This window comes from Eleutherodactylus coqui, chromosome 1, assembly GCF_035609145.1.
Source record: "Eleutherodactylus coqui strain aEleCoq1 chromosome 1, aEleCoq1.hap1, whole genome shotgun sequence".
NCBI classification, from domain to species: domain Eukaryota; kingdom Metazoa; phylum Chordata; class Amphibia; order Anura; family Eleutherodactylidae; genus Eleutherodactylus; species Eleutherodactylus coqui.
The window spans coordinates 346,048,648-346,075,300 of record NC_089837.1 but is presented as its reverse complement, the minus strand read 5'-3'; the positions used below and the strand labels follow the sequence as shown (position 1 = coordinate 346,075,300).

General features: G+C 41.0%; 1 protein-coding gene across 1 annotated transcript in view; it reads right to left on the bottom strand.

Moving 5' to 3' along the window:
• The window catches only part of LOC136576785 (merlin-like), a 74,236-nt gene that overhangs the window by 17,974 nt on the left and 29,609 nt on the right, over positions 1-26,653 (bottom strand). Inside the window, exons 4-13 of the mRNA XM_066576354.1 lie at positions 22,943-23,065; positions 12,845-12,928; positions 10,389-10,457; positions 7,453-7,535; positions 6,646-6,721; positions 4,645-4,782; positions 2,499-2,573; positions 1,645-1,758; positions 1,378-1,500; positions 803-1,020 (exon numbers count right to left, since the gene is read on the bottom strand). Coding sequence (XP_066432451.1) covers positions 803-1,020; positions 1,378-1,500; positions 1,645-1,758; positions 2,499-2,573; positions 4,645-4,782; positions 6,646-6,721; positions 7,453-7,535; positions 10,389-10,457; positions 12,845-12,928; positions 22,943-23,065 — 1,103 coding nt within the window. The remainder of the gene's footprint in view (positions 1-802; positions 1,021-1,377; positions 1,501-1,644; positions 1,759-2,498; positions 2,574-4,644; positions 4,783-6,645; positions 6,722-7,452; positions 7,536-10,388; positions 10,458-12,844; positions 12,929-22,942; positions 23,066-26,653) is intronic.

Sequence of the window (26,653 nt, the reverse complement as noted above, 5' to 3'; positions counted from 1 at the left end):
TGCTCTAGAAGTCTAGAAGTGATGATATGGCCCCCACAGAGCCATGATCTCAAAGTCATCAAGTCTGTCTGTGATTACAGAAAGAGACAGAAGAATTCAAGCAAGACTACATCCACAGAAGTAGTTAATTCTCCAAGGAGTTCCTTCAAAAACTGTGTGCCTAGAAGAATTGATTTGATTGACATTGCTTTTCTGCTCATTCACTTTGTACTTCGCTAATTGACCAAAAACTATTAACACTCCTATTTTTTGAAAGCATTCTTTCTTAGCAGCATTTTTCCACACCTGCCTAAAGCTTACATACTGATAGTTTAGCTATATTTGGAGGTATAAATACATGTATGTGTATTTTTGAGCAAAAACACCACCAGCAGAGCAATCACTGCATAGGAGGTTGAAGTATTAGAATTAAACAGCACATTGATGGCATCCAAATGAAACAGTATAAAATGATGCAAAAATAGTTGGTTTTTTTTCAAATTAATACAAAATTAAGTCTGTTGCATCTAAAAATTGTATAGAATGTATAAATGTGTGTCAAGTTAATTGCATGTAACTATGTGTCTGTGAACGATTTACTTGACAGCTGGTTACAGTGTTCCTGTGATGTATGAATTATGTGAATTATTTGTGCTCTTTTCTATTTAAAGGCAATATTCCGTGTTTCTTTTTATTTGCATAAAAATGCCAAAATAGGAAAATAGCCTAAAATTTTAAATCAACTTATGTTTCCTGAATGTTGATTTAAAAAATTATGCCTTCTGATGGAAGTTGCCCTTTAAAATATCAAGTCATAAATTACCTTCTGTCAGATTCCTGGAGTAGTTTCATGGTAATCATATCAGACTCTCTCATCTTTTTCTCCATCATCCGCATCTCATCCTTACTTTTGAGCACTGCCAACTCGAGTCGTTGCAGTTCTTGCCTGGCTTCCACTGCATCCTGAGCTAGTAGCTTTGCTTCATCCTCTGCAATCTGTACCTTTTCTGCTAGTAACTCAGCTGTTTCATTAGATCGGAGCTATGGAACATAATAAACCAGAGGAATGCAGGCATACTAATCAAGAATGTGGCAAGACGGTCACTTACAGGGGCTAACAAGTAATCTTTGGGTATCTTAGAAAAACTTGGAATGGAGCCCTACTGCACTACTGCCACCATTTAAGATTTATTACATATCTCACTGCAATTTCAGTCTCCTGTTCCACAGTGATCACTAACTGCACCTCACTTTGACTGGAGGTAAGCCCCCTTAACTGCTGATCCATACAGCAGCTGCCATGCCTGCTACACAAGTTAGTGCCCTGGTACAGTAGTTGCAGACATGGTTATATCTATGAGAAGAGACGTTTTGACTGAATTTAATGTACATACTTACCAAAGCCTCGTTGGCTTGCCTTGCTTCCTCTTCTACCTGGAACAGTCTTCTCTCAAGATCTTCTTTAGCTCTCTCTGCTTCTTCCCTCAACTGTTTCTCCATCACCAGTCTCTGATGCTCTTTCTGAGAGACAAGAGTTGGTTACATTGTAATCTGATATGAATTTTGTATCATTAGAAATAATGCCAAAATAGATACATTTACAGACAGACAAATTAGATTACGTGATCTCATAAAATAACACATAATATGGGCCACTATTATGACCTTTTTCCTGGCTTTTTCTTCTTTGGCTTGCATTTTTATTTGCTGCATTTCAATTGAATCCACCTTCCTCTTTGTTAAGAATAAATTGTGGTTTTCAATACAGAGATGCCATATCTGCAAATACATAAAATAGGTTAAATGCTATTGTTGGTAAGAATTGGAATATATAAATAATGCTGAACAGATTACAAAATTCCATCAATACAATTCAATAAAGTTATATTCAGATAAAAGTATGTTCAGTACATAGTCAATTCAGACTTTATAACAGTAAGGCTTCATTCAGACTGCATTCTGTTACTTGTCTTGCCTTCCCATCTGGGAGTTGTGTCCGACATGCCGAAAAAGGCATTCAAATGGAACCCTGGACATTTCTATAGACTGTCATTGCTAAAAAGAAGACCAAATTTGCAAGCTCTTGGGTTTCCATTAATTTTCAGCATTTTAGCTGGAGAGAATAATGTAGTCAACTCTAGTCAATATGAGGTGACATGGCAGGCCACCACAGACTGAGCCAACCTATCACCACTAAAGATGGTACCACTGTTCATGATGGCCTCGGAACATGAAGCTTACCTACTTTGTGCATTGATCAGTGTTATTTGGGCACTGTACAATACACCATAAGGAGGTCATCAGTAGAAGGTACTGCACAGGGCACTCAACAACCTCTGAATCTGGATACAGAGGAGAAATTCAGGAGGGTAGCGTTATGAGCTATAGGAAGACACTAGTCTTATATTTCAGAGTATATTTCTTTCATCATTCTTACATGATTTGGTCAAAGATACTCAAGTCATAACACTGTTAGTTTTCAGTTGTTAGTTTTTGCCTTGCATTTGATACTAACTTACCAATTTATTCACAGTTTGCTCTTTAGAATAGAATTTGAAAGTTTCAGCCTTTTTATCAACTGGTGTAAACTTCAGCTGAAAATATAAAGTAAGCATATTTTAACATCAATGGCATTTCATCCACATTTTATGTTTAGTGATGCTGTTTTTTGTATATTATATGAACTATTAAAATTTTAAGGCTCTGTTCTCAATTTTCAATGGAAACCATGATGCAGTGTCATATTCGTCACAAGGTGTGCAACAGTGGTCCCTCATTGACTGATAATGGGGTCCATATAGTATCAGCAAGAAATCAGTGAGCAGCAACCTGAGCGTCTTCCTTAAAATTGCACCCAGCTGGTGCGTCTTTATTTACTCCATCAAAGCACAACGTTTCAACCCACGCAGGGGTCTTTCTCAAGACTGATAATGGGGTCCGTCGGGTTTCACCAAGGTGTCTATCATTTGGCCAGAAAGAATAGGACTACATGCAGTGGTATCATTTTCCATCAAATGCGACAGAATATCCTAAGGCCGCCTGCAGATGGGCGGGTCGGATGCGGCGGCAAGGATTCTCGCCTCGGGACCCGACCCGAGCGCCTGCAGGGACCAGCGCGTACTTACCCACGCCCCGCAGCTCTGCGAGCCCCGCACAGAAATAGGACATGTCGCAGTTTGTTTGCCGCGCGATATTTTGCGCGGCCAAACCGTGGCCGTCTGCATAGGATTGCCTTTGTTAACGCAATCCTATGCAGGCTTCCAGCGGCAAAAATTCAGCGGAAAATCCCACCGCGGAATTTCCGCCCATGTGCAGGCGCCCTAACACAGACTAAATCAGCCTGAAAGAGTAGCAGTACTGTTAGGGGAATTTCATATTCATCTGTTTATAGGAGCCTGCAATTTGGTAATGGAACACAGTCTATGAGCGGTTATAAATTAATAATTGGATGCATTATTGGAATACTCCCGTCAATTAAAGGAAGTCATTCTAATTATAGATACTTTTTAGGGATGACCAGTTTCCTGCGCTTCATCACTTTTTATCATAACCACTCTACCCCCATATAAAAAAGGCAAATTCATATCCAAATGTTAATGTAAATGTTATAGATTTTACAATACTGTTAATGTGCAATGTGTCAGCACTTCAGAATATGTTTTAGATATCTGTACAAAAGGGCCCAGTACAATTTTATCCAATTTAAGAAAACAAAATAGCCATCTAGCTTTAATAGATCATTCTGTCAGTCTGATATAGATATAGTTAGTGGACAAGAAGTGCCTGTTATTTCACTAAACATATACAACAGTCAACGATTTCTAGAAGTAATCCTGAGCCCATGCAGTGATTTACATTACAGAATCATGCCTGTTTTTAATGCAGTGTGGCCTGAGGGCCCGTAGATCTTGAAATATTGACCAATGGACCTTGTTCTTTGTGCAAATGAATTTCTCCAGACTTTCTGAAACTTTTGATGACATTATGTACTACAGATGGTGGGATATTCAAAGTCTTTGCAATTTTATGTTGAGGAACCTCTTTTTGAAATTGTTCCTCAATTTTTAGACACATTTTTTCACAGATAGTGAGCCTTTGACCATCTTTGCTTCTGAAAGACTTTGCTTCTCTAACATGCTCTTTTTTTTACAGTCATGTGACAAAAAAAAAAGCTTGAGGGTCAATCTTTTTACTATTAGTATCACTTACTTTTTCAGCCTTTTGTTAACCCAGTTCCAACTTTTTTGAAATGCGTTGCTACCATCAATTTGTAAATGAAATCATATTTTTTTATGAAATCGAAAAAATGTCTCATTTTCACCTTCTGATATGTATTCTATGTTCTATTGTGAAAAAAATATGGCTCTATGAGATTTCCCAAAATATGTATTCTTTTTTTCTTTACATTTATTTACATTTTACACAGCATCTCATCTTTTTTGGAATTGGTATTGTAGATCTCATTGCCTAAAAATCACTTAAGAATTGCTATATAATTAGAGGTATATTGCCCTTATATGTATTTTAACATATGCTTACTCATGAGTTAAATGGAAAAATCAGCTTACCATATGGATATCATTGGAAAATTTCCAGCAGGTAAAACATGGCCAGAGCAGATGGAAACATGCACACGGGACAGTGTTTGTATATCAGAATACTCACTTTCTTGGAATTATATGAAATGTTTCTGATGTCCCCCCATTTGAAAGAATTTAATGGTGATATCTTATTACTTCTACTGTAAATATGGACTCCTTTTGCATCTACTCCAAGCAGCATGTCGGAATCATTCTTAGTTTGCTGTAAATTAAAAAAAATAATTAATAACAAAACTGACAATATTTAGTAACGTATGATGACGATATATAATTTAGTATGTTCAAAAGCAAGATAAATAGAAGATACATTCATCCAATTGAATTTCCCAGGTAAAAACTCCAATTGTTTTAGATGTTTCCCCCAGTTGATACTTTATACGGTTTTGTGGCAAGTTTTCCTTTTTTTTAGTGAAATATGTGAATTCAAAAGATGGGAAATATAAAGTGAGGTCTTATATATGTCTCTTTTCTCCTGGATCCACTCCTGGTTTTGGCCTTTCACATATTTACACACCCGGTATTGTACACAATTTGTGAAAATTACTATTGATCGGTTAGTGACGAAGCCTGTTTGCACCTTAGTGACGGAGCCAAGTTTTGGAAATCTGACATGTGTTACTTTAACATGGAATAACTTCATAAAGGTTTTGCATATCCACGTGATTCTGACATTGTCACATATTGTACTTCATTTAGGTGGTAAAAAAAGACAAATAGAATTTGTGTATATTTATACAAAAGTGTCAAAATTGGGAAAATTTTGAAAAAATTGTTATTTTTTCCCATTTTCAACTGTAATAGCTCAAATATGTGCAAACATACTGCACAAATTTTTGAAGAGATATATATTTCCATCTGTTTACTTGCTTCTGGATGCACATTTGAAAAACTTTTTTTAACCATTTAGGAGAGGTACAAATGGATACCCCGATTTGTCCTGTGTTCAGAAACATACCATGCAAAACATAACATTGTGGCCCTAATCTTATGTCTAGAGATGAGCGAGCACGCTCAGATAATGCAATTACTCGAGCGAGCATCGCTCTTCTCGTGCAAACAGGCTCAGGGGGCGGGGGTAGTGGGGGGAGAGAGTGAGAGAGATCTCTCTCTCTCACTCTCTCCCCCCGCTACCCCCGCTCAACCCCACTACCCCTACCTTTAGTAGCCAGGAGCAAGAAGATTTTAAATTTCTCGGGCCCTCCCCAGCTTCTGCACTTAACTCCGCTATTTTGCCGACGGGCACATGCGCCAAAGACGGCCGAAGGTCCTTTTCGAACCAGATCATCACGGGACATCGCGGAGGAGGGAGGGGAGTAGTTTCAGCTGTTTACGTCCTCAGCCCATGTGGCTTTAATCCTCAGAGGAAGCATGTTTTTACGTCCCTGGGGATTAAAGCCCACTTAGCTAGGACATTAAAATGCAATGGGGCCATCACTAAAGGGTTAAAGGGTATCTAAATTTTCTAAATACGTTGGCATGTGTGTACATCACGCATAATACTATTTCTGGCTGCTATGTGACTTGTACCCTGCATTTTTCAACATGTTTTCCATCTGTAGTCTCTGAACTGGTTAGAGGATCCTGCAATCATGTATTGTTCTATACACTGCGCATAGAGAAGACTGCAGATTCTATTCCCTAACTGGCTGTAACAGACAGAGCGAAACATAATATCCAACAGCACATCTGTGTTTATTTCTCCCCCTCTAGCAGCTCCCTCCTGATCACTTCTGATCTCCATAGACTCTCTGCCCCTCTAGCAGCTTCCTTCTGATCACTTCTGATCTCCATAGACTTCCATGGTTAGCATGAGTCTTTGCCCGCCACCCCCTTCTTATCCTTGTTGCTAGGAACATACTTCACATGACAACAGGCAGTGAACAGCAAATTAGAAAGAAAGGAGACCCCTAGGGGCCTATACTTTAGAAGGGTTTTTCAGCATAAATTCTAGGCAAGTAAAATGACTTGCACTTCTGCAAATTTTTACATTGGCTATCATATAAATACACTTTGTTTGAAAAGTTAGTGACTCTTCAAAATAAACATCACGTAATGGGACACTCACCGAAATAGGAAAATAATTCACACCATACATGTCTAGGTCTTGTGCAATTTTTAAGTAATTCATCTCTGCTTCATCTCTAAAACATCACAGGAAATATACAGAAAATACATAAAGTAAACAATTGTGATTGTATATATGGTAGATAGATAGATCGTAAGCATTCAACTATTCCACACATCATTATCTGTAGTAGTACATAAACTCAGAATGAACTACCAGACTAATCAATGTGCCATACTGATAAATGGATACACTTAAAATCAGCATTGAACAATGCATAATTTTTGGCTAAAATGGTAATAACCTGCTTGATCCACTTGTGACTGCATCCAATTTGCTCATTATTTTAGTGAATTCACTGGACACTTGTCATATCATGTGACACATTTTATCGTGTGCCAGGCCAGCTATGTTACAGTTGGCTCAAAAATGTAACATCTGTAAAATACTGCTTTAGTTCCAATTCTTGTTTTGCTCCATTACATCCTATTGCTTTCATTTAATAAATGGTGGGAAGAGATCATGATAGCAAACCCTAACATTACAGTAGGCTCTGTTCACACAGCCTGGCATCATGGGTTCTGATATTACTGAGTTATTACAGTTATTGAGCTGTTGCGATTGGATCTCATAGACTTCTAATGGTCCATAAGGTTTTCTTGTTTGTTTTTTATTTACTGAATAAAATGGCACTGAATACCCAGCTACTCTGGTCATCAAAGACAAGAAACCTGAGGCAAAAAGGATGGAAATGTGAACAACGTCTTACAGATATTAGACAATTTACTACAAAATTCCTTGGCATACCTAGCAATACCTCTGTGTTCTGCATACCACGCAGTTATTTTATCCTGCCACATTTCTGATGTCATTTGATATTGTTGAAGAACCTAAAGAAACAATTCCATTCATATTAGTATAATGTGTGCACGGAATATATTAAATGGGTTGTCCTTGAAAACGGTCAAAATCATAATAAAGAACTTATGTTCCCTGCAAGTTCCCCGCCGATGGATCCAGGTCTCCTTGCTGACTTAATATTTTTAGGCTGCAGCAGCCAGTGTACTGACGTCACAAGCTGCTGTAGCCTATAAACAGTACATCACTGCAGGGGACTTGCGTGGAGTGGGATGAGGGGACTATAAGCTCTTTATTATGTTTTTTGACATGGGGGAGCTGTTTACACATAAAAGCTTTAACTCGTACCCCCTTAATAGCATAATTCAAAATGCATACTAGAATGTATATATAGTATCTATGCTAGGAAATAATACTATCCAGTGGTCCCTCAAGTTCTGAGATAACCATTGTAAGATGAAACTTTTGCATCTCACTATAACTAAGAAAATTAGTAATTGTTTCTCAAGTCCCAAAATGTCTAGCTAAAGTAATGCAAAGTGAAAATAAAAGAAAAATAAGCTGATAACTGAGGCCACCTGTCCACAGCCGCAACGGAATATCACTAGCGATATTCCGCTGCAGGGGAGGAGGGGGGAGCACTAAAGGCTCTCCACGATGAGCCTATGATAATGATAGGCTCACTGCGGGGAATCACAGCAAGTCGCGGCATGCTGCGATTTTAATCACGTGAGCAGAAAATCGCTATGATTCCCCACTAATGTGTGGTAGGCTGCACTTTCCATAGTTATCCTATGGAAAGCATGTCATGCGAGCTCCGAGTGAGATTTATCACTGCGGATTTCGCTATGACACCTCATCCGTGGACAGCCAGCCTAATGCAGATAATACAAGTCCTTACATATAGAAGTCAGAAAGAGCTGGTGGAAGCTGTAAATCACTGTCTATGTATAGGACAGAAGCTTCTTCAGGGTCTTGTACAGTGCACTAGCACAATAACATAGAGCCGCCCTCAAAAAGAGCAGTTTAGCAAAGAAATGTAGCTTTTCATAGCACTGTAGAAAAGCAATACTATACATCCAATCAGTGCATGCACTTCAGTAATATGGGTGTTTCACATGCCGATTGACTGGATCTTCTAGTCAATCACACATGCCGCATACTGGCAGTGCCTGTGGAATTGTATGTTAAATATAGTTTCAAGCTGCAATTGCCCATTTTATGCTTAAAATATTGTAATCTTGAAGACTTTGTAACCAGCTGGATCACTTGAGCTGACTCTTCTAGTAAATCTTTAATACCATATAATGGTTTTGTGGGGAAGAAAAAGCATGTGCCATGGCCTAGACACCTGATCATAATAATTCACTAAGGTGGAACTTGTATTCTCTTCCTATGTTTGGTAAGTACAGATATAGCAAAGTTTAACTTGTCTGTGATTCCTTACTGCAACAAGTGATCTTAAGCCATTGAAAATCTATTGCTATCTTATCTTTATGCAACAAATTGCTATTGGAAGTTATTGAAAGAGCAAATATAGTGTCACACAGAACATTTTCTTAATGCATTAAGTGTCAAATTAAACTTTGCTACATCTGTGCACAGCGATAACGTTGTGTGCGGCTTCGATAAGAGAAATCAGATTTTGAGTCCCAATGGGGATAGGAATTAGTTTGATGGATGACAATCTTTGCACGGCAGTGCAGCATACATGGGTGCTACATGGTAATAAATAAATTTAAAGTGTACTTTACAGCACTAGACCAATGCATTATACCATCAGGCTTCCTTCAGACATAGCAGTTTTTTGGGGGCATTTTTGAAGTTTAAAAAAGATACATATATTACGTGTTTCTGAATGATGCCATGTGTCTTACTGGCATTTTTTTACTGGTGTTTTTTTTACTTACACGTGTTTTTTCTTCGGCTTTTTAAAAATTACCTTTAAAAGCCTATGGGAAAATGCCAGAAAAAAAGGCCACACATAGAACATGCAGTAATTTCAAAAATGCCATGACTCCCTCCCCCCTCCAAAAAAAAAACTCTGAAAATTTGCAAAAAATACACGGTTTGTGGGGCATTTCACATTTTTATTATTTACCTACAGCAAACATCTGAATGCTACGTATTTTGGCCTAGAAAATGCTAATGATCAAAACACAAAAATATGGTATTTTTTAGATAAAATACTGTGTAAAAACATCCTTAAGCGCGACTACTGGCTCCCACCAGCAACTACAGTGCTGGTTGAGTACAAATTGCTACTTGAATAGACCTGTATTAGTGTCATTGTGCATAGAATAATCTGCCAATACCTCTGTGTTTGTGGGGATTGCAAAGGCCAGACCCCCACTAATCCCAATATTTTTCATATTCCAGTGGTATGTCATAACATTAATACAATGGGAATATCCAATTTTACCACTTCATTCTACATCAAAGGGAATATTATGTGTTAACCTCTAAACCATTCTGGAACTATAGGGATTTTCTATAACCACCAGAGATATAAAATATTAACACCTATTCTACTCCAGACCACTAGGGATATTACCAGGATTACTATCACTAACCTCCACTTAAACCAACTTTTATAGAAATGTATAATAAAATAACTTAAGCATGTTAAATTTGTTTAATTGATGGTATTTTATCACTTTTCTCTATAGGCACCAGTATATTTGCAAAAATTCAGAGACCAGCCCTTGAGTGTCTATGTATTTTTGGGAAAGAAGTAGCTGTGGTTGCTGCTGTCTAGATTCAATGTGCAGTGGATTTGATATTCAACTCTACTATCTATCATTTAGTTGCTGCTAAAAGTAACATGCTACTGTCTGCGTTAATATAGTAACATTTACTGTCAAAAGTGTAATGGTAATACTCACTCTTTTTGGTAACAATTCTTCTTGAGATAGAAATCCAGGCTGGTGAATGTTAGGACTGTAATCCCCATACTACAACAGAATTAGAAAAATTGTAGATTAAAGCTCTTGTACCAAAATCTAAAGTTATCCCCTATCTAAAGAACGGGGTCCCGACGGTTGCAGCAGTAGTTGCACATGCACGCTGCCTCTCCATTCATTTCAGTGACAGTGCCACAGATTGCTGAGCACTCATACTTGCCTGCCAACTTTCGGCATTGTCATTGGAATAAATGTGCAACTGCTACTTTATTACTTTATTCATTTGGGAACGGTCAGGATTCCCCATTCTCAGGATCGCGTGGCATCCCATCTGGCAGAACCTCACGGATAATAACGTTATCCCCTATGCTGTGAATAGGGGATAACTTTAGATTTTGGTACAACCTATTAATATATTTGGACTCCTGAACAACCAACTACAATGTATCTTCAGCTCCCGAGTGTCTACCGAAGGTGTTCCCCAGCTACAGGTAGATTCCCGCATATCTGGTGGGGTTGCCCCATGATCGTCCCGCTTGGGAATTATATATCCTCACTAAATATTGTGTTATGCAGGTCCTCTGTCAGGATCACCCCTGAGATGCCGCTACTATCTATTATTCCAGGTCCACTCTCCAAATCCAAGAGAGGAGTACGCCAATTCTTTATTATGGCTATGCCCCAGTTTATTCAAAGTTGTGGAAATCTACCCCTTCCTCTGGGTCGATGTCGTCTCTACCCCTTATTAATGTGTATGGAAAAAATCAAAGCGGAGTTTGACAAATATGATACTTTCTATGCTACTTGGTGTCCATGGCTCTTATTCCATTCCTTCACCAATGCAATCACTTGGCTTATATAGCTCATATAGTTGGTTTAAGTGCTAGCATACTGGTTTGCTAATTTCTGTGTTATGATATGGATTTATTAGATATATTAAAAGATGATTTAAAAGCTATATATTTAAAGAAATACTGCAACGACTAGTGTTGGTTGAAAACTTTGTTGCTTTATTGTTATGTAAGCAGTCTAGGTTGTCAGTCATTGTTACAGCTTTCAACAAAAGCATTCCGAGTCATTAATATTCATAGATTTGCTCATCAAAAAGCAGTATATGGAGGTCATACAATTTAATTCAAGAAGATTGGTATAACAAGATTATATAATGAGGAAAAGGACTACCCTTAAATATATCTCAAATATTAAAGGGGTTATCCAGCCTTTAAAAATTGATGGCTTAAAATTCCTTTAGACACCACGATTATCACTCAAAATTCTCTCAAAAGCCATCTTTTGAGCGATAATCGTTGCATGTTAAGTTTTCTCAAACTTAACCTCTTTAAAACAGACCTCCTTGTCTTTCCGCCTTCCAACTGACCTCCCCTCAACATCTCCATTCCAGTGTCTGGCACCATCATAACCCCCAGACAGCATGCCCGATGCCTTGGGGTCACACTGGACTCTGACCTCTCCTTTACTCCCCACATCCAATCTCTGTCCTAAACATGCGACATGCACCTCAGAAATATTGCTAAAATACGTCCGTTCCTCACCACGGACACGCTAAAGACACTCGTGGTCGCCCTCATCCACTCCCAACTTAACTACTGCAACTCGCTACTCATTGGCCTCCCCCGCACCAGACTCGCTCCACTCCAATCAAATGCGGCAGCTAGGCTCATTTTCCTATCCAGTCGTTACTCAGACACCTCTGCATTATGCCAGTCACTGTATTGGCTGCCCATCCACTGCAGAACTAAATTTAAACTCCTCAACCTCACTCATAAAGCTCTGCATGGAAATGCGCCACCATACATCGCCTCCCTCCTGTCCATACACCACCCAGCCCGCTCACTCCGGTTCGCTAACACACTCAGACTAAACACCCCTCTAATACGAACCTCACTTGCTTGCCTCCAGGACTTCACCAGAGCAGCACCCATCCTCTGGAATGCTCTACCCCAAGGCATCCGGACAATTCCCGATGCACGAAATTTCAGATATGCCTTAAAAACGCATCTATTCAGGGAAGCATAGCAAATCCACTGACCTTGTCCCCCGCCCCTCCCATCACATACTACCTCTACCTCTGCATCTCCTTACCGCCCACCCCGTTTGCTTTCTAATAACTGATTTCCACATGAAATCCCCTACTGCCTGTGTTCCCCATGCCTTGCTACCCCCCCCCACTGTACCTCCTGTACCACCCTTCCCACAATTGTTTCAAACTGATTGTACCTCACATTGTAATTGTTGTATTGTTTGCATTTATCCCATGCTTGTAAGCGCTGCGGAATAAGTTGGCGCTATACAAATAAATATTATTATTATTATCAAAAGAGCAATCACGAGTGTAAACTGCAAATACCTTCCAGTACTCATTGTGGACACTAGTGCACTTATAGTATAGACTTCAGTCATATTAAGAATGTTCTCACCTTGGCTTGAACTGCATATGAAGCTAAAAGCACTGAGGCCTCTGGAGAGCAAATTATTTCTTCATCCAGGATCTGCTTTTTAACCTAGTATGCAAGAGGAAAACGCATGTAAGTCTACCAAATTCAAATGTGTTTTTTTTTTATTATGCTAACAAGTTGTAGGTTAATATCTTGACAGCTTAACCTACAGACAGTAGAAGAAGGGCAGAAGAAAGGGAGTAACACATGATTGCAGAGTCAGACTACACTGGGCTTCTTTATAGTCCGCAACTATGGAGATAAATAGGTCTGTAAAGGAGCTGTATACACAAAACAATAGGACATTTTAATCAAAACCAATTCAGAGCCTTTGGAGCATAAAAGAGAAATTGAGTGCAAAGTTGGATATAGTGCTGTAGAAGAGCTGTCAGACACAAAATGGTAACATACTTTTAAAGGGGTCGTTTTAGTTAATTTTTTTAAATTTGTGCAAAACAATAAATGATCCTCTACCCCTTTCTCCCGTCATCCTGCAGCTTCAGAGCCGCAGCTTCTTCCTCTGTGTTGGATGTATGTCGACAGGCTGTAATCAACCTCTTTACGGGATGTCACAGGCTGCTGCAGCCAATCACAGAACTCAGTGCACGAAGGCTGAGGTCTGTAATTGGCTGCAGCAGCCTGTGACATTCCATGTATAGGCTGTCTATAGCCTGACAACACAACATCAGATGGGAGACCAAAGCTGTGGTGCTGGAACTGCGGGGACCCGGGGAATGTAAGTATAGGATCATTTACTGATTTACTGTTTTCATACGCTACTTATTATTGTCCTAAAAGCACATGATATAGCATTTAGATTTAATCATCAATATAACGCATTGACTTACATATCAATTATTTATATGGGATGCAAAACCATGCAATTAAATATTCTTTAAGGATTGTTAAGTATTGTAAATTAAGTAGCATACAAACTGATCCAAATCTAATGTATAGTACATTGATACATAGTAGATAAATAAAAGGGGAGAAAACAGTCCCTTATCATTTCACCTATATGAGCTTTATGTCAGTCCAAAAAAGTCACAAGAGGCTTAAATATCCTGTACAGATGATTGGGAGTTCAATAGGCCTGTAAGTACTTTGACCATATCAATCTTTTTCCAAAAGTTACAGAGTTGGGAAGTCTTAGGTCAAAAGCACACAAGTATATTTCCAGTCTGTGTGTGTGTAAGCATCTGCTACCAATGCACAGTAAAGGTTACTTACTGGAATAAACACATGGGGACTGTTCACACCACAGAACCTAGAAATCAAACAGTTGGTGGAAAACGAGAAAACAAAGTAAACGGGAAGTCTCCCTATAGGACTCTAAAAAGGTGAAAAGTCCCTACTAGTAATGAGCGAGCATACTCGCTAAGGACAATTACTCGAGCGAGCATTGTCCTTAGCGAGTACCTGCCCACTCGGAAGAAAAGATTAGGGTGCCGGCGGGGGGCGAGAAGATCTCTCTCTCTGTCTCTTCCCCCCGCTTCCTCCCACAACTCACCGCTCACCTGCGCCGGCACCCGAATCTTTTCTTCCAAACGGGCAGGTACTCGCTAAGGACAATACTCACTCGAGTAATTGTCCTTAGCGAGTATGCTCGCTCATCTCTAGTCCCTACCTATATAATAAGTGGATCGTCCTGATAGGGACGCACTCATGCTGGAACTTGGGGTACTCACTCTGACCTATCCCAATGAACACACTCTACCATAGAACAAAACACAGTATTTATCTTAAATAAAATGAAGAAACCCTGGATACAAAACACTGGATGAGCGATTGCTCACAGCTATGCTCTTCTGCACATCCAGAAGGTGACTGCAGAAACCACTCCACCAGTTATCCAGAACACAAGTGCACAGAGAACTCAAATCCCCAGCAAAGTAGCTCACATCGACATAACAGTGTGCTGTTCAAGTCTACAATGGACTAGACTTGGGCATCACAATAATCCATAGTAGTCAATGTGCCAAAACACACATCGGGTTTTTTTCAGACACATGAATCTCGTGAAGAAAAATGTGAAAATGTGAAATGCAATATGCTGATCCAAATTGTGAATCAGACTTACCCATTGAAGTAAAAACAGCAAACAGCACTTGGATGCCATCCGTGTGCTAACTCCATTGCTTAGAAATGCACATAGGTGGATAGATTTATGCAGATCCACATGTCGATTCAGCCTCAACTAATGGGGTAAATGCACATGCAGCCCCACAATGCATAAAAAATGTCATCAGTTTGAAAATAGATGATGGGGTATAGATAGTTGATTTGCATTCTAGGGAGATTCATCATGAAGCCAGGAGATGTATAATACAATACTTTAATGTAGGTAATTGCCCTCCTACTGCATTATAAAATATCAGCTAAGCTGTTAGGGATGTGTCTGTAAGCTTGTAGAGTCTAATAGGCTATACATAATCAATACAAAATAAACAATGGAACGTAAAATAGTAACATAGTATGTAAGGCTGAATGAAGACAATGTCCATCTAGTCCAGCCTGTTTATCCTCCTATGTTGTTGATCCAGAGGAAGGCAAAAAACCCCAAGAGGCAGGAGCCAATTAGTCCTTTTGGGCGAAAAATTCCTTCCCGACTCCCTAATGGCAATCAGACTAATCCCTGGATCAACCCCTAATAGTCCCTACCTGCTGTATACCCGGATTAACAATTAACCTAAGATTTATAACCTATAATATCCTTCCGCTCTAGAAAGACATCAAGTCCCCTTTTAAACTCCTCTATGGATTTTGCCATCACCACCTTCTCAGGCAGAGAGTTCCACAGTCTAACTGCTCTTACAGTAAAGAACCCTTTTCTGTGTTGGCGATGAAACCTGCTTTCTTCTAGACGTAGCAGATGCCCTCTCGTTACCGTCGCAGTTCTGGGTATAAACAGATCACGGGAGAGATCCTTGTATTGTCCCCTCATGTATTCTTATGTACTTTACTTCTATCTAGATTATATCTACACATCGAGAGACATAACTAGAGGGGTATAGAGGGTGAGGGTCCCAATAGCTATTCTGCTACAAAATGCTCTGTTCACATTACATTTGGGCTCTAAATCTGGCACGCACATTTCTATAGTGCCACCCAATGTATGCCCCAGAAGTATGCTTATATAGTTGGATTTGTCTGCCAAGCACTCACATTACAAAAAACACATAAAAATGAAGAAATTTGACAGCAGAAAAAGACTACATGGTCCATCTAGTTTGCCGTTACACAACTCTTTGTAAAAAAAATTAAGCACACAGCAGGAGTTGTCATTTTGCTGCAAAACTCGGCACGCAGTTATCATTACAATAATCCCCGTACAGTGACATCACTGTGTGCACTATCCTTGTATTATATTGTCTTCTATCTCTATGCTGAAAAATCACTATTCTTTAGCCCTCATCTGTGACATCACTGCATTAATTATCCACATTGTCAGAGATATCTCTGTTGTGTGACATAAAGTTGCACATTACTGCCATACAAAAAAGTGATGTCACAGATCATAGATAATAAACACTGTTAGTGAGAAATAAAGCATGCTGCGATTTATTTCTTCTGCGTTTTATACGGATGTCTCTTTACAGTTGTAAGAGGACATCACAGGTGTGAATGGAAAAATGGAAGTCCATAGACTTTCATTGCCTCCATTTACCGCGTCTTACGCACAGGAAATACACGTGTGTAATACATGGTGACAAAACCCCTGTGTGAATGAACCATTAGTTCTAGCCCCTCTTACTAGAGGGTGCTGGTCATTTATCCATTATCCATTCGAGTTGCTTTCCCCACCTTCCCTAAAGGTGGAACCTGATCTCCATGTCTGCATGTTTTTCGAGCCCCTGCTCCCTTACTTTTTAACAGGTGCGGCCTCCAGACATCTGATGTCCTGTATGTTGGCAGGTGGTGATATCTGACAACATATTCTTTTTACTTCAGATTTGTGTCTGCCCCTTTCTTGGTGTGTGGACACTTGAACTAGCTCCTGTTTTATCTATGCATGCCTGAGGTTCTGAGTGGGGTTTCCTCCCATCTGTGAGATGAACAGACTTCAGGTGTAAAAAAGGACTTGTTTTGTGTATGTCTGAAGGGGTAGACTGCACCTGGTGTGAAGAAGGTCCCGCTTTCCTATCAGAATGAATTGGAACTTTGCAAGCTTGGCCATTGCTGTGGGAATAAAGCTGTCTGCTCCCTGCAGAGATCAGCTCAGTGCCCAAGGGCACCGGCCCCTAATACAGCAATTGTTGGGAGTCCCAAGCAATGGACCCTTGCTAATCTACTACTGAAGCCACCCTGAGAATAGACCATTAATAGTTTACAACTGGACAACCCTTTAAAGCATAGCTTTCTGAGCTATACTATTTATGTAACTCCCATTCACTTCTATGGGGAAACATCATAGCACTGAGTGCTCAACTGTTCCCATAAACCCAGTCACCTCTCTCAGTACACTGGCGTAACTATAGGGGATGCACGTGATGTGGTTGCACCCGGGCCCAGGAGCCTTAGGGGACCCATAAGGCCTTTCTTCTCCATATAGGGAGCCCAGTACTATAATAAAGCATTATAGTTGGGGGCCCCGTTACAGGTTTTGTATTGGGGCCCAGGAGCTTCAAGTTATGCCTTTGTCTCGGCCTGTACATTGAGATGTGAAATGGTGTCATTCTCTGATAAGAGAATACTCCTTTAATTACTTAGATACATTAGATAACATTAGTTATCTGATCAATGCAATGGTTTATATAATACTGTTCTGAATATCACTGCTAGCACAGTATATGCTCTGAATTTCTGCTACACTACTCTCTAAAACAATTTTGCACTTCCCATTGGGACCATAAATATTTAAAATTATATATTTTACAGGAAATTTAATTTTTACATTATGGTCAGGTATTGAAATCCCCATTGAAAAGCAACAATAAAAATGCCTCTGAATGAGTAATAAGTTCTGCATGAAGCAGACACTTGCAATTAATCATTAGCTTTTCAGAAACACTAAATTAGTCTACAGTTAACATGCACAGATGATATTTCCAGTTTACTGTCAAATATTAGCAAGCATTTTACGGCTCATTAGCAGCTCATGTTAGAGTACAACCAAGGGAATGAAAACTGAGCCATAAAATGGATACAGATACTTTCATTAAAAGGTAATTACACTGTGTTCATAAACCATATCCAAACTATATAGGCCTCTCCCAATCCTCAGAACCATGATAAATCCAATTCATGCATAGAAAGTTCTTCGTTATTTAATATCTACCCTCAATACACATGTACTTCATGTGTAATAATGTTAAAATGAAGCGCATGTTATTATTTATTTTCCTTATATTGCCAACCATATTCTGCAGAGCTGTAAAGAGCTATTCGCCATTCACATGGTCCCTGTCTACAGTGGAGCTCAGAGTCAAAGTTCCTCTTTCTCAAACACACTAGGGAAATTTTCATAGGAAACCAATTAACCTCTTTTGTTTTTGGAGTGTGAGAGGTGTCCAGAGTAATGTGAGGAGAATATACAAACTCCAAGCAGATGATGTCATCCGTTGGATTTAAACCCAGGATTCAACACTACAAGGCAGTAGTACTAACCACTGTACCCCCATTGGTGCTAATAATTAACCATGTGACCCTTTTATGAAAGCCCAGCTGTGTTCTGACCCATCTCTCTACCTTCCTAATCCTGAAGTTTCTTTGACTGTGCGTATAATGATAGAAACAAATTTTAGGAATCAGTTAAAAGCAGAAGTACACATGTTTTTAAACGATGCACCCTGGACAGACCACTTACTTAGGGAGGTACCAGGGCCTGACCATATGTAAGTCATCAGGCCACATTCCCATCGATGCCTGCGGTGCTGATCTGTCCACACACCATGGAGGCCTGTTTGAATTTATTTCTAGGGCAACAATGCAGAACACCTCAGAGAACTTTTTCGTGAGTTGGCATACTGTCTGCCCACAGAATTGTCTGTCCTGTCACGGTGCCGTACCACCAACTAATAACTTTCCAGGACTGTGCAGGTGACTTCCCACAGGCAGAAGATGATCCACCCTCACTGAGTAGTTGTCTATGTTCAGGGTCAATGTATGGGGCCTCCCTCAACCTCCTTACATCTACTACGCTGTTGACTCAAAGACTGGATCCTGGTTGACCTATAGTCCCACTGTGGGAACTGGACATTCTGTGAAAAGAACAGAGCAAATCACTCTGTCTGCCATGAATCTCCCTCACTGCAGGCCCATCTGTGTTAGCCCCCAGATAAAGTTTCAGCTGCCCACTACTCTTCAAAATCCTCTCCCATAACAACACCGTGCTCCAATTTTGGGCACCAGGACTCTCATATTGATACCCTTAATAGGATGCACACTTGTCAACCCAGGTGTAAAAGGAGCAGCCCACCTAAGAGCCCCCAGTCAGCCACTGCCTCCAAATAGACTTCCTTTGTGCCCCTCACTCGCCTGCCTCGGGATGAATTGACTTCCTGCTGATCCACTCCAGGGTGACTGGTCCTGCAGACAACTGATGTGGATGCTGGGTTGCTGCTCCTTCTTTATGTACCCCTCAAAGGGCTAGGGCCAGTGCTATCTTAACAAAAGGCCTGATGTGCACTTGCCCGGGGGCCCCACAAGCACAGGGGCTCCATACTAATATATGTAGGTTAACATTTCAATGCACCTTGTATCATACATGATAATGTTGTGTAGGATATGAACTTGGCTCCAATCTGTCTATGCCATGTGTGAAGACTTTAAATTTGTCACTTTCTGTCTCACTTTCAAATTACCCATAATTCCTTTTGTAAATTACCTATAATTCCTATTGTAAATTATCCATAATTTGCATAATAAAAGAAAGATTTCACGCCGAAGAGATGTGTGGAACATCTTGTGAAGCGTAGTACATTGTCTCATTACTTTCTAGTGTAAAGTAGCCTGGCACTATGAACAAAGAGGGGTCTACAGTGCAAGAGGAAAATGGACTGTAGAGACTAAAGGCCCATTTAGATGGGACGAGTGTCAGGGCAAACGAGAGAAATCTCCTGCAGCCTCCCCGCTTTGAGCCAATGATACTAGCCCCCATGCAGATGCACGAGAGCTAGTATCACTGGCTCACAGCATGGAGGCTGCAGGAGATTTCTCTCCTCGCACTCCCCAGCACCTTTTCCATTGACATAACATAGAGGCCGTTCAATACTAAATGGCTGCTATTTACACTAAGCGATCAGCTTATCATCCATTGTTTATGCTGCATAAGCAATGGACGATGAGCTGATTGCTCAGTGTAAATAGCAGCCGTTCTGTACTGAACGGCCGCTATGTTAAGTCAATGGAGAGGGGGAGAGCAAGGAGAGAAATCTCCTGCAGCTTCCCCACTGTGAGCCAGCGATACTAGCTCCCGTGCTTATGCACAGGAGCTAGTATGTGTGGGGACGAGTGTTGGGCATCATTTGCCCGACACTCGTCCCGTCTAAATAGGCCTTTTGACTTACAGTTCTCCGGTCTAGGTCCCTGGTTACTAACTCACTCGTCCTTCTGAGTTTTCTTGACGTCGTCTCATGCCTGCCGCATCCCCATATAATATATATTTCCTGATGAATAACCCTTTCAGAAGAAATGAAAGCTAACATTTTTATTTCTGTGAGTAGTTGTCGTAGGGGCCTCAGTACACTGCTTTGCCCGGGGGCCCATAAGGCTGTTAAGAGGGCACTGGCTAAGACTCAAGAGATCTGCTGGAGACTGTTTCCTGGCTATCTGAAACTTCTGCAACTCTCCCTGCCATGCCTGTAGCTTCATCTGGACAGACTCTGCAAGACCCCACGTTGACCTATGACGCATTCTGCAGTCACTTATCCTTTTGAAGAGACACAAAACTCTATGGGGCTTATTTACTAATACGGTCTAAAAGTTAGACAGTTCAAACAGGCCGGCTGTACACGGCTGGATTTGCATAATGGTATCCAGAGCGGCATCCGCCTCCAGATTCAACAGCAAATACCTTCCATAGCATGCTATGGAAAAGTGCTTTTTCCTGCACATGAGCGGAAATTAATTGCAATTTTCCGTTTGTGAAGGAAAAATTACAACATGCTCTATTTTAGTGCGGTGTCCGTACAGACAGCTTCTATTGGAGTAAATGGAAGCTGTCCGACCCGCTGTCCGTCTGCAATTAACATTGTGGACATGTCGTGGATTCCGCATCTTCACCTAGTGACGGCGCAGGAAAATCTGCACTGCACATGAAGACGACTGACAGGTACACAGGGTCATCGGCGGGACACACGGTCAGACTCTGCTGTAGGATCCAGTCTCCGGAATACGACCCGGTCGGGTGCAGCCAGCCTTAGACTAATATGAATGATAAATATGTCACATTTTATGACTGTCTAGTCTAAGTTTAGACCACCTATTAGTTCACTTAGTTTACACTAAAAATTGTGCCAACATTTTGGCATGATTCGCATCAATTTGGGTCAATATTTGATGCAATTTAGATCATGCCAATTTTTTGAACAAGATGGAAAAACTGTATGAAAGTGTCTAAAAACAAATGATAAATGTGGCGCAAGCATGTAAGACAGTTTCCTGGCAAATAAGTCCCAATGTGTCAAAAACAAACTGTGTTCTTTGACTGGTGTTTTTCTATGCCTGGACAAGTCTTCTGCTCCCAGCATTTAGTTGACACACTCCCACTTAGAGCAAGTCTCAGTTTGCTTGCTCGTTTCCTCTCCTGGGAATGAGAATAATTAATTTTGTATTCTTGTGAAACAATATTAAAAGGGGTTCTTCCAATTACAGCAATACAATAAACGGGTGTTCTGTTCCCATCCCTGCATGGAGCAGCAACTGTGACTTTATACCAGATGTTATTGATCAACCAGGGACTATTTTTTTAGGTGAGCTGAAATGATATGACCCGAGTCTAGTGAGTGAATTAGCACTTGTTACCCTGTTGGTGGCAGTGTTCACATGGAACGACTACCGTTTGCATTCGATCTTTTGAGCCACCCCAATGCTTCATTTACACAGGACGACTGTCGGCTAAATGACTGCATGAGCGCTGACATCACTGCCAAGTTGTTAGCGCTCGCGCAAGTGTTTAGACAGGCAGATCACCGCTAACTTCTCGCTTGGCGCTTCATATTCTACGTGGGGAGCGTTCACATACAGCGAGAAGTCAGTGATCCGGAGATGATTTTTATGCTGGTTAAAAGTGAGCAACAAATGAAAGGTAAACGCATAGTAAACAATGTTTTGCATTTAGATGTAATGATTATCGTGCATTTTTGTTAGTTTGCACAAATTTTGCGTGATAATTTTCCTGTGTAAATGGCCCTTCAGACACTATATAAATGCTTCTGTACTATTTTAGTGATCATACAAAAATTTCACTTAATTGATTGCAGACTTCCTATGTAGTCTGTAACGTCTATTCACAGGGGCGATCTAAGCTGCACAGCCAGAATGCAATGTAGCGGTAAACAGATTTTTATTTATGTCAAATATGACCTGGAGATGGAATTAAGGGCTAATGCCCACGACCGGATTTCCACCACGCTTTAACGTGGCAAAAATCCGCTGCGTTATCCTACAGCTTTCAGGTTCTACTAAACCTAACAGCTCAATGTTCACGTTGCAGAATTTCACCACGGAATTAGAGCATGCTGCGTGAATCCGCGCAGTGGGCTTCCACTGTAGTCAATGGAAGCCGGCCGTCACGCTATACTTCCGCTGTAGCACAGCGGAAGTATCGCGTGAATACGCATCCCCGCCCACCGCTGGCTGCGTCATCCCGCACTGCCGGCGCGTCATGCGCTGTACTGCGCATTGCACGCCGGCTCAAGGGACAGAAATATTGCGGTGGAACCAGGAGGTGAGTATGGGGGGCGTTGTGGCAGACTCCGCTGCGATATTCCGCTAGCTGAGTCCACCACGGCCGTGGGCATGAGGCCTAAGTGAGTAATAATATAATAATAATATTTATTCATATAGTGCCAACATAATCTACTATTTGTAATTTACACATATATATGATATGTAATAAAAAGACATCCTATGTATTACCTGAAGGAAAAAGAGATGCTGAGTTATATCCTGAAACAGCTCCTCAGATACATTTTCTGGGTAAAATTTGGCCAAAAAACGGAACTTCACGGGATCTTCCTTAGGAACATCCTGTTGTAAAATCTGTTAATATTAAAAAGTGTAAAGTTAATCTTCCTTTTCAATCTGATCTACTTTTAAGCTATGAAGATTTTTCTTTGCGTTACTGAAGAATTGCCTTAACACTTGGTCCATCGATAACTATTATCCAGAATAACAAAGTAACAGTTGTATGTCATTTTAACTATGTATAGCATGGAAAGAAAATCAGTTCCCACCTGGAAACCATGAAGAAATACGTTCACTTGCTGTTGATAGATCTTATTATGAGTTTGCTCATTAATATAGAAATTATCGAAACGTATTTATCATGAACATCCAAATATATAACAGGTATAATAAGACCTATGGTCTATTTCACATATACATTCTTTCTTCAGAATTTTGAAACTGTAAAAAAACCATCATGAGTTTCAAGCACTTCTCAATGTTTTGACAAGCATTTGGTATCTTTTATTTTGTTAAATTCCCATTTTCTGGCATTTTTCTGGTCCTTTCGGGTTCAGTCAGACGGACGTTTTTTGTTGCGCATGTTCTTTGCGTTTGCGATTCGCATCTATTAGAACCAATGCCTATTAATGGTAGTGGTCACATGTCTGATTTTTACATAAAGTAGGACATTCGAATCGCAAAACGCAACTACAATTCGCACATAAAGTGCGGTCCCATTGCTAAAGTGCGGTCCTCAGCTGTGGCAGATGATTTCTTCATCTCCGCGGGGAGTCCCCTTATCACTGAACAGTGATAGTGATGTACTCCCATTGCTTTCAGTGGGGCCAGCGCTGCTGCTGCCCATTTGAAGGCAATGGGATGAAGGCAAGCCCTACAGGGATTTTCGGGGAAGAGCTTTAAATATAAGCCCTTCCCTGAAAATCATCCCTAGCTGTAAAAAAAAGAAAGTTAACTCACCTAGAAGCACTGACCAGCTCTTCTCTGCATCCCTGGCAGTGTTCTCCCTTCTTCTGGTGGCCGGGGATTGAAAATTCCCGCCTCCAGAAAGCGCTGCCTCAGATTGGCTGAGTGCAGGGACCAATCACAGGTAGCGCTCAGCCATTGAATGACAACTGAGCTTATATTTAGAGCCCTTACTGAAAATCCCTGCAGGGCTTGCCATCATCCCATTGCATTCAATGGGGCGGCAGCAGCAATGGCCCCTATTAAAAAACAATGGGAGTACATCCTGCTCATCTACCACAGCTGTGGCAGGGCAATTCTTCATCCCCGCAGGGAGTCCCTTTGTCACTAAACACTTTGACAGTGCTGTCACAATGTTCAGTGATGCGGGGACTCCCCGCGGAGATGAAGAAATCCTCTGCCATTGATGTCACACCCGCAGCAGGGGATAGCGATCTTCCTGTATGTTGTCAATGGGGCGCTGCTACTGCCGCCGGCCCCATTGACTACAAGATGGAACCCCTGGATGTGACAGCATCCAAAGAATCCCATGTTGCAGCTGTCACAGCCGCAGCAGGGGATAGCAATGGGACAGCATTTCATGTGCCAATTTTGCCACTGACAACAAGTGCGAATTTAAAAATGCGCCTGACGCTTCGGTCACGCAATTTTAAAAAAAATGCATTTTGTGGGGGGTTTTTTTTCACACAACTAAATGAGTTCAAAAAATGTCCATCTAACAGAGCACTTAGAAAAGCAGAAGGGAAAAACTGTAGAAAAAAAGCATGATAACCAGAGCATGCTACACTTGCTACAAAAATGTCAGAAATGGCAAATATACAACATTGACAGTATGTCTATGGACACTTTTCAATATTTTTCTATAGAATTAAAGTAATATCTGACCACAGTGTTTTTGACTAAGAGAAAATGCTGTTAAAAACGCAAATGAATATATCACAAAAGATCACTACAAAATGCCTGTGTAGGAATTGAGATGAATCCTTCCACTGAGTAGCCATAGTAGGGCTGGGCTCACATGAGTATAATTTAATTGCGTATTACGTGCACATAATACGCAATGAGTGGACTCAATGAAAGTACATTGTTTTTCATTGATCCATTCACAATTGCGTATAATACGTGCATAAAAAAGATCGCACCATGTTCTATTTTACCATCTATTACGCGCGACAGCCATTTTGTTCCCTGTGAGTGTGTACAAAAACTCTGTATATACGCACTGTACAAACTTGAGGGTTCTTGACCACCTGCCTCCTCAGGAATAGCTTCCTCTTTCTGCCTCTGAGCAGATTGATATGCAGTTTTATCTGGAAAGATTCAGTATAACTTGGATTTCATTTACTTAAACCTCTGCTCATCCTGAGCTGAACAGTCCAATAGGCGGAGCTATCAGTGATTGACAGCCTTCCTTGTACACTCAAATGCAGACAGTTGTCAATCACTGATAGGACCGCCCATTGAACTCTACAGCTCAGAGTGTGCAGAGGTTTAAATGAATAAAATACAAGTTGGAGCATGGATCTCAGAGTGGACAATGACCTAGCAAGGTCACCATTAGTGTTCTGAGGCTTAAAGAGTTGGGCTGTGTAGGATGTAGGTTTGCCAGTGTATCATGTCGAAGGCTGAGGAGTGTGTAGCTCTGTGGAGTCTGCTGGGGTTATGGAGATAGTCAGCTGATTTGTGAGCCAGTGGAGGATCAAGCAAAACTCTGCTCAAACCCAGGGGATGTTGTACTTTGGTCTTTTTGGGGACTGGGCAAGATCCCAGTCTTTGTGGGCTGCTACCGTGTTTCCCCGATAGTAAGACACCCCCGATTGTAAGACGTATCGGGGGTGTCAGGGGGGTCGGCCAATGTAAGCCGTACCCCGAAAGTAAGACATACCGTAGAAAAAAAAAATCATTACTCACCTCCCCCGGCGCTCTGTCGCGCTCTGGCAGGATGTCGCTCGCTCCTCGTCCCCGGCGCAGCATTGCTTTCTGAATGTGGGGGCTTAAAATCCCCGCCTCCAGAAAGCTAATACACACGCCGTCAGCCAGTTACAGAATGGCTGTGATTGGCTGAAGGCGCACGTGGCTTCAGCCAATCACACTATTCAATGACATCATTGAATGGCTGTGATTGGCTGAAGGCGCACGTGGCTTCAGCCAATCACACCCATTCAATGATGTCATTGAATAGTGTGATTGGCTGAAGCCACGTGCGCCTTCAGCCAATCACAGCCATTCAATGCTGTCATTGAATGGCTGTAACTGGCTGACGGCGTGTGTATTAGCTTTCTGGAGGCGGGGATTTCAAGCCCCGCATTCTGAAAGCAATGCTGCGCCGGGGACGAGGAGTGAGCGACATCCTGCCGGAGCGCGACAGAACGCCGGGGGAGGTGAGTAATGGTTTTTTTTTATTATAAGACATACCCTGAAAGTAAGACATAGTCTGGCTTTTGGGGATAAAAAGAAAGTAAGACACTGTCTTACTTTCGGGGAAACACGGTAATACAGCTACAGTTAGGTCAGTCTGCTCTGCATGCCTGGAATGTGGGCTGGTAGTGTAGTCCTCAAGTAGACTGGACTAGGTAGAATAAACAGTGACGTACTAGAAGCTCTTGAAAGTTACGTCAAGTGGACTGTTGGGAGTGAACATAGAAAGTAGTTTGAGTTTCCCATAATCAGAATTTCAATTGGATGACATAGTCAGAG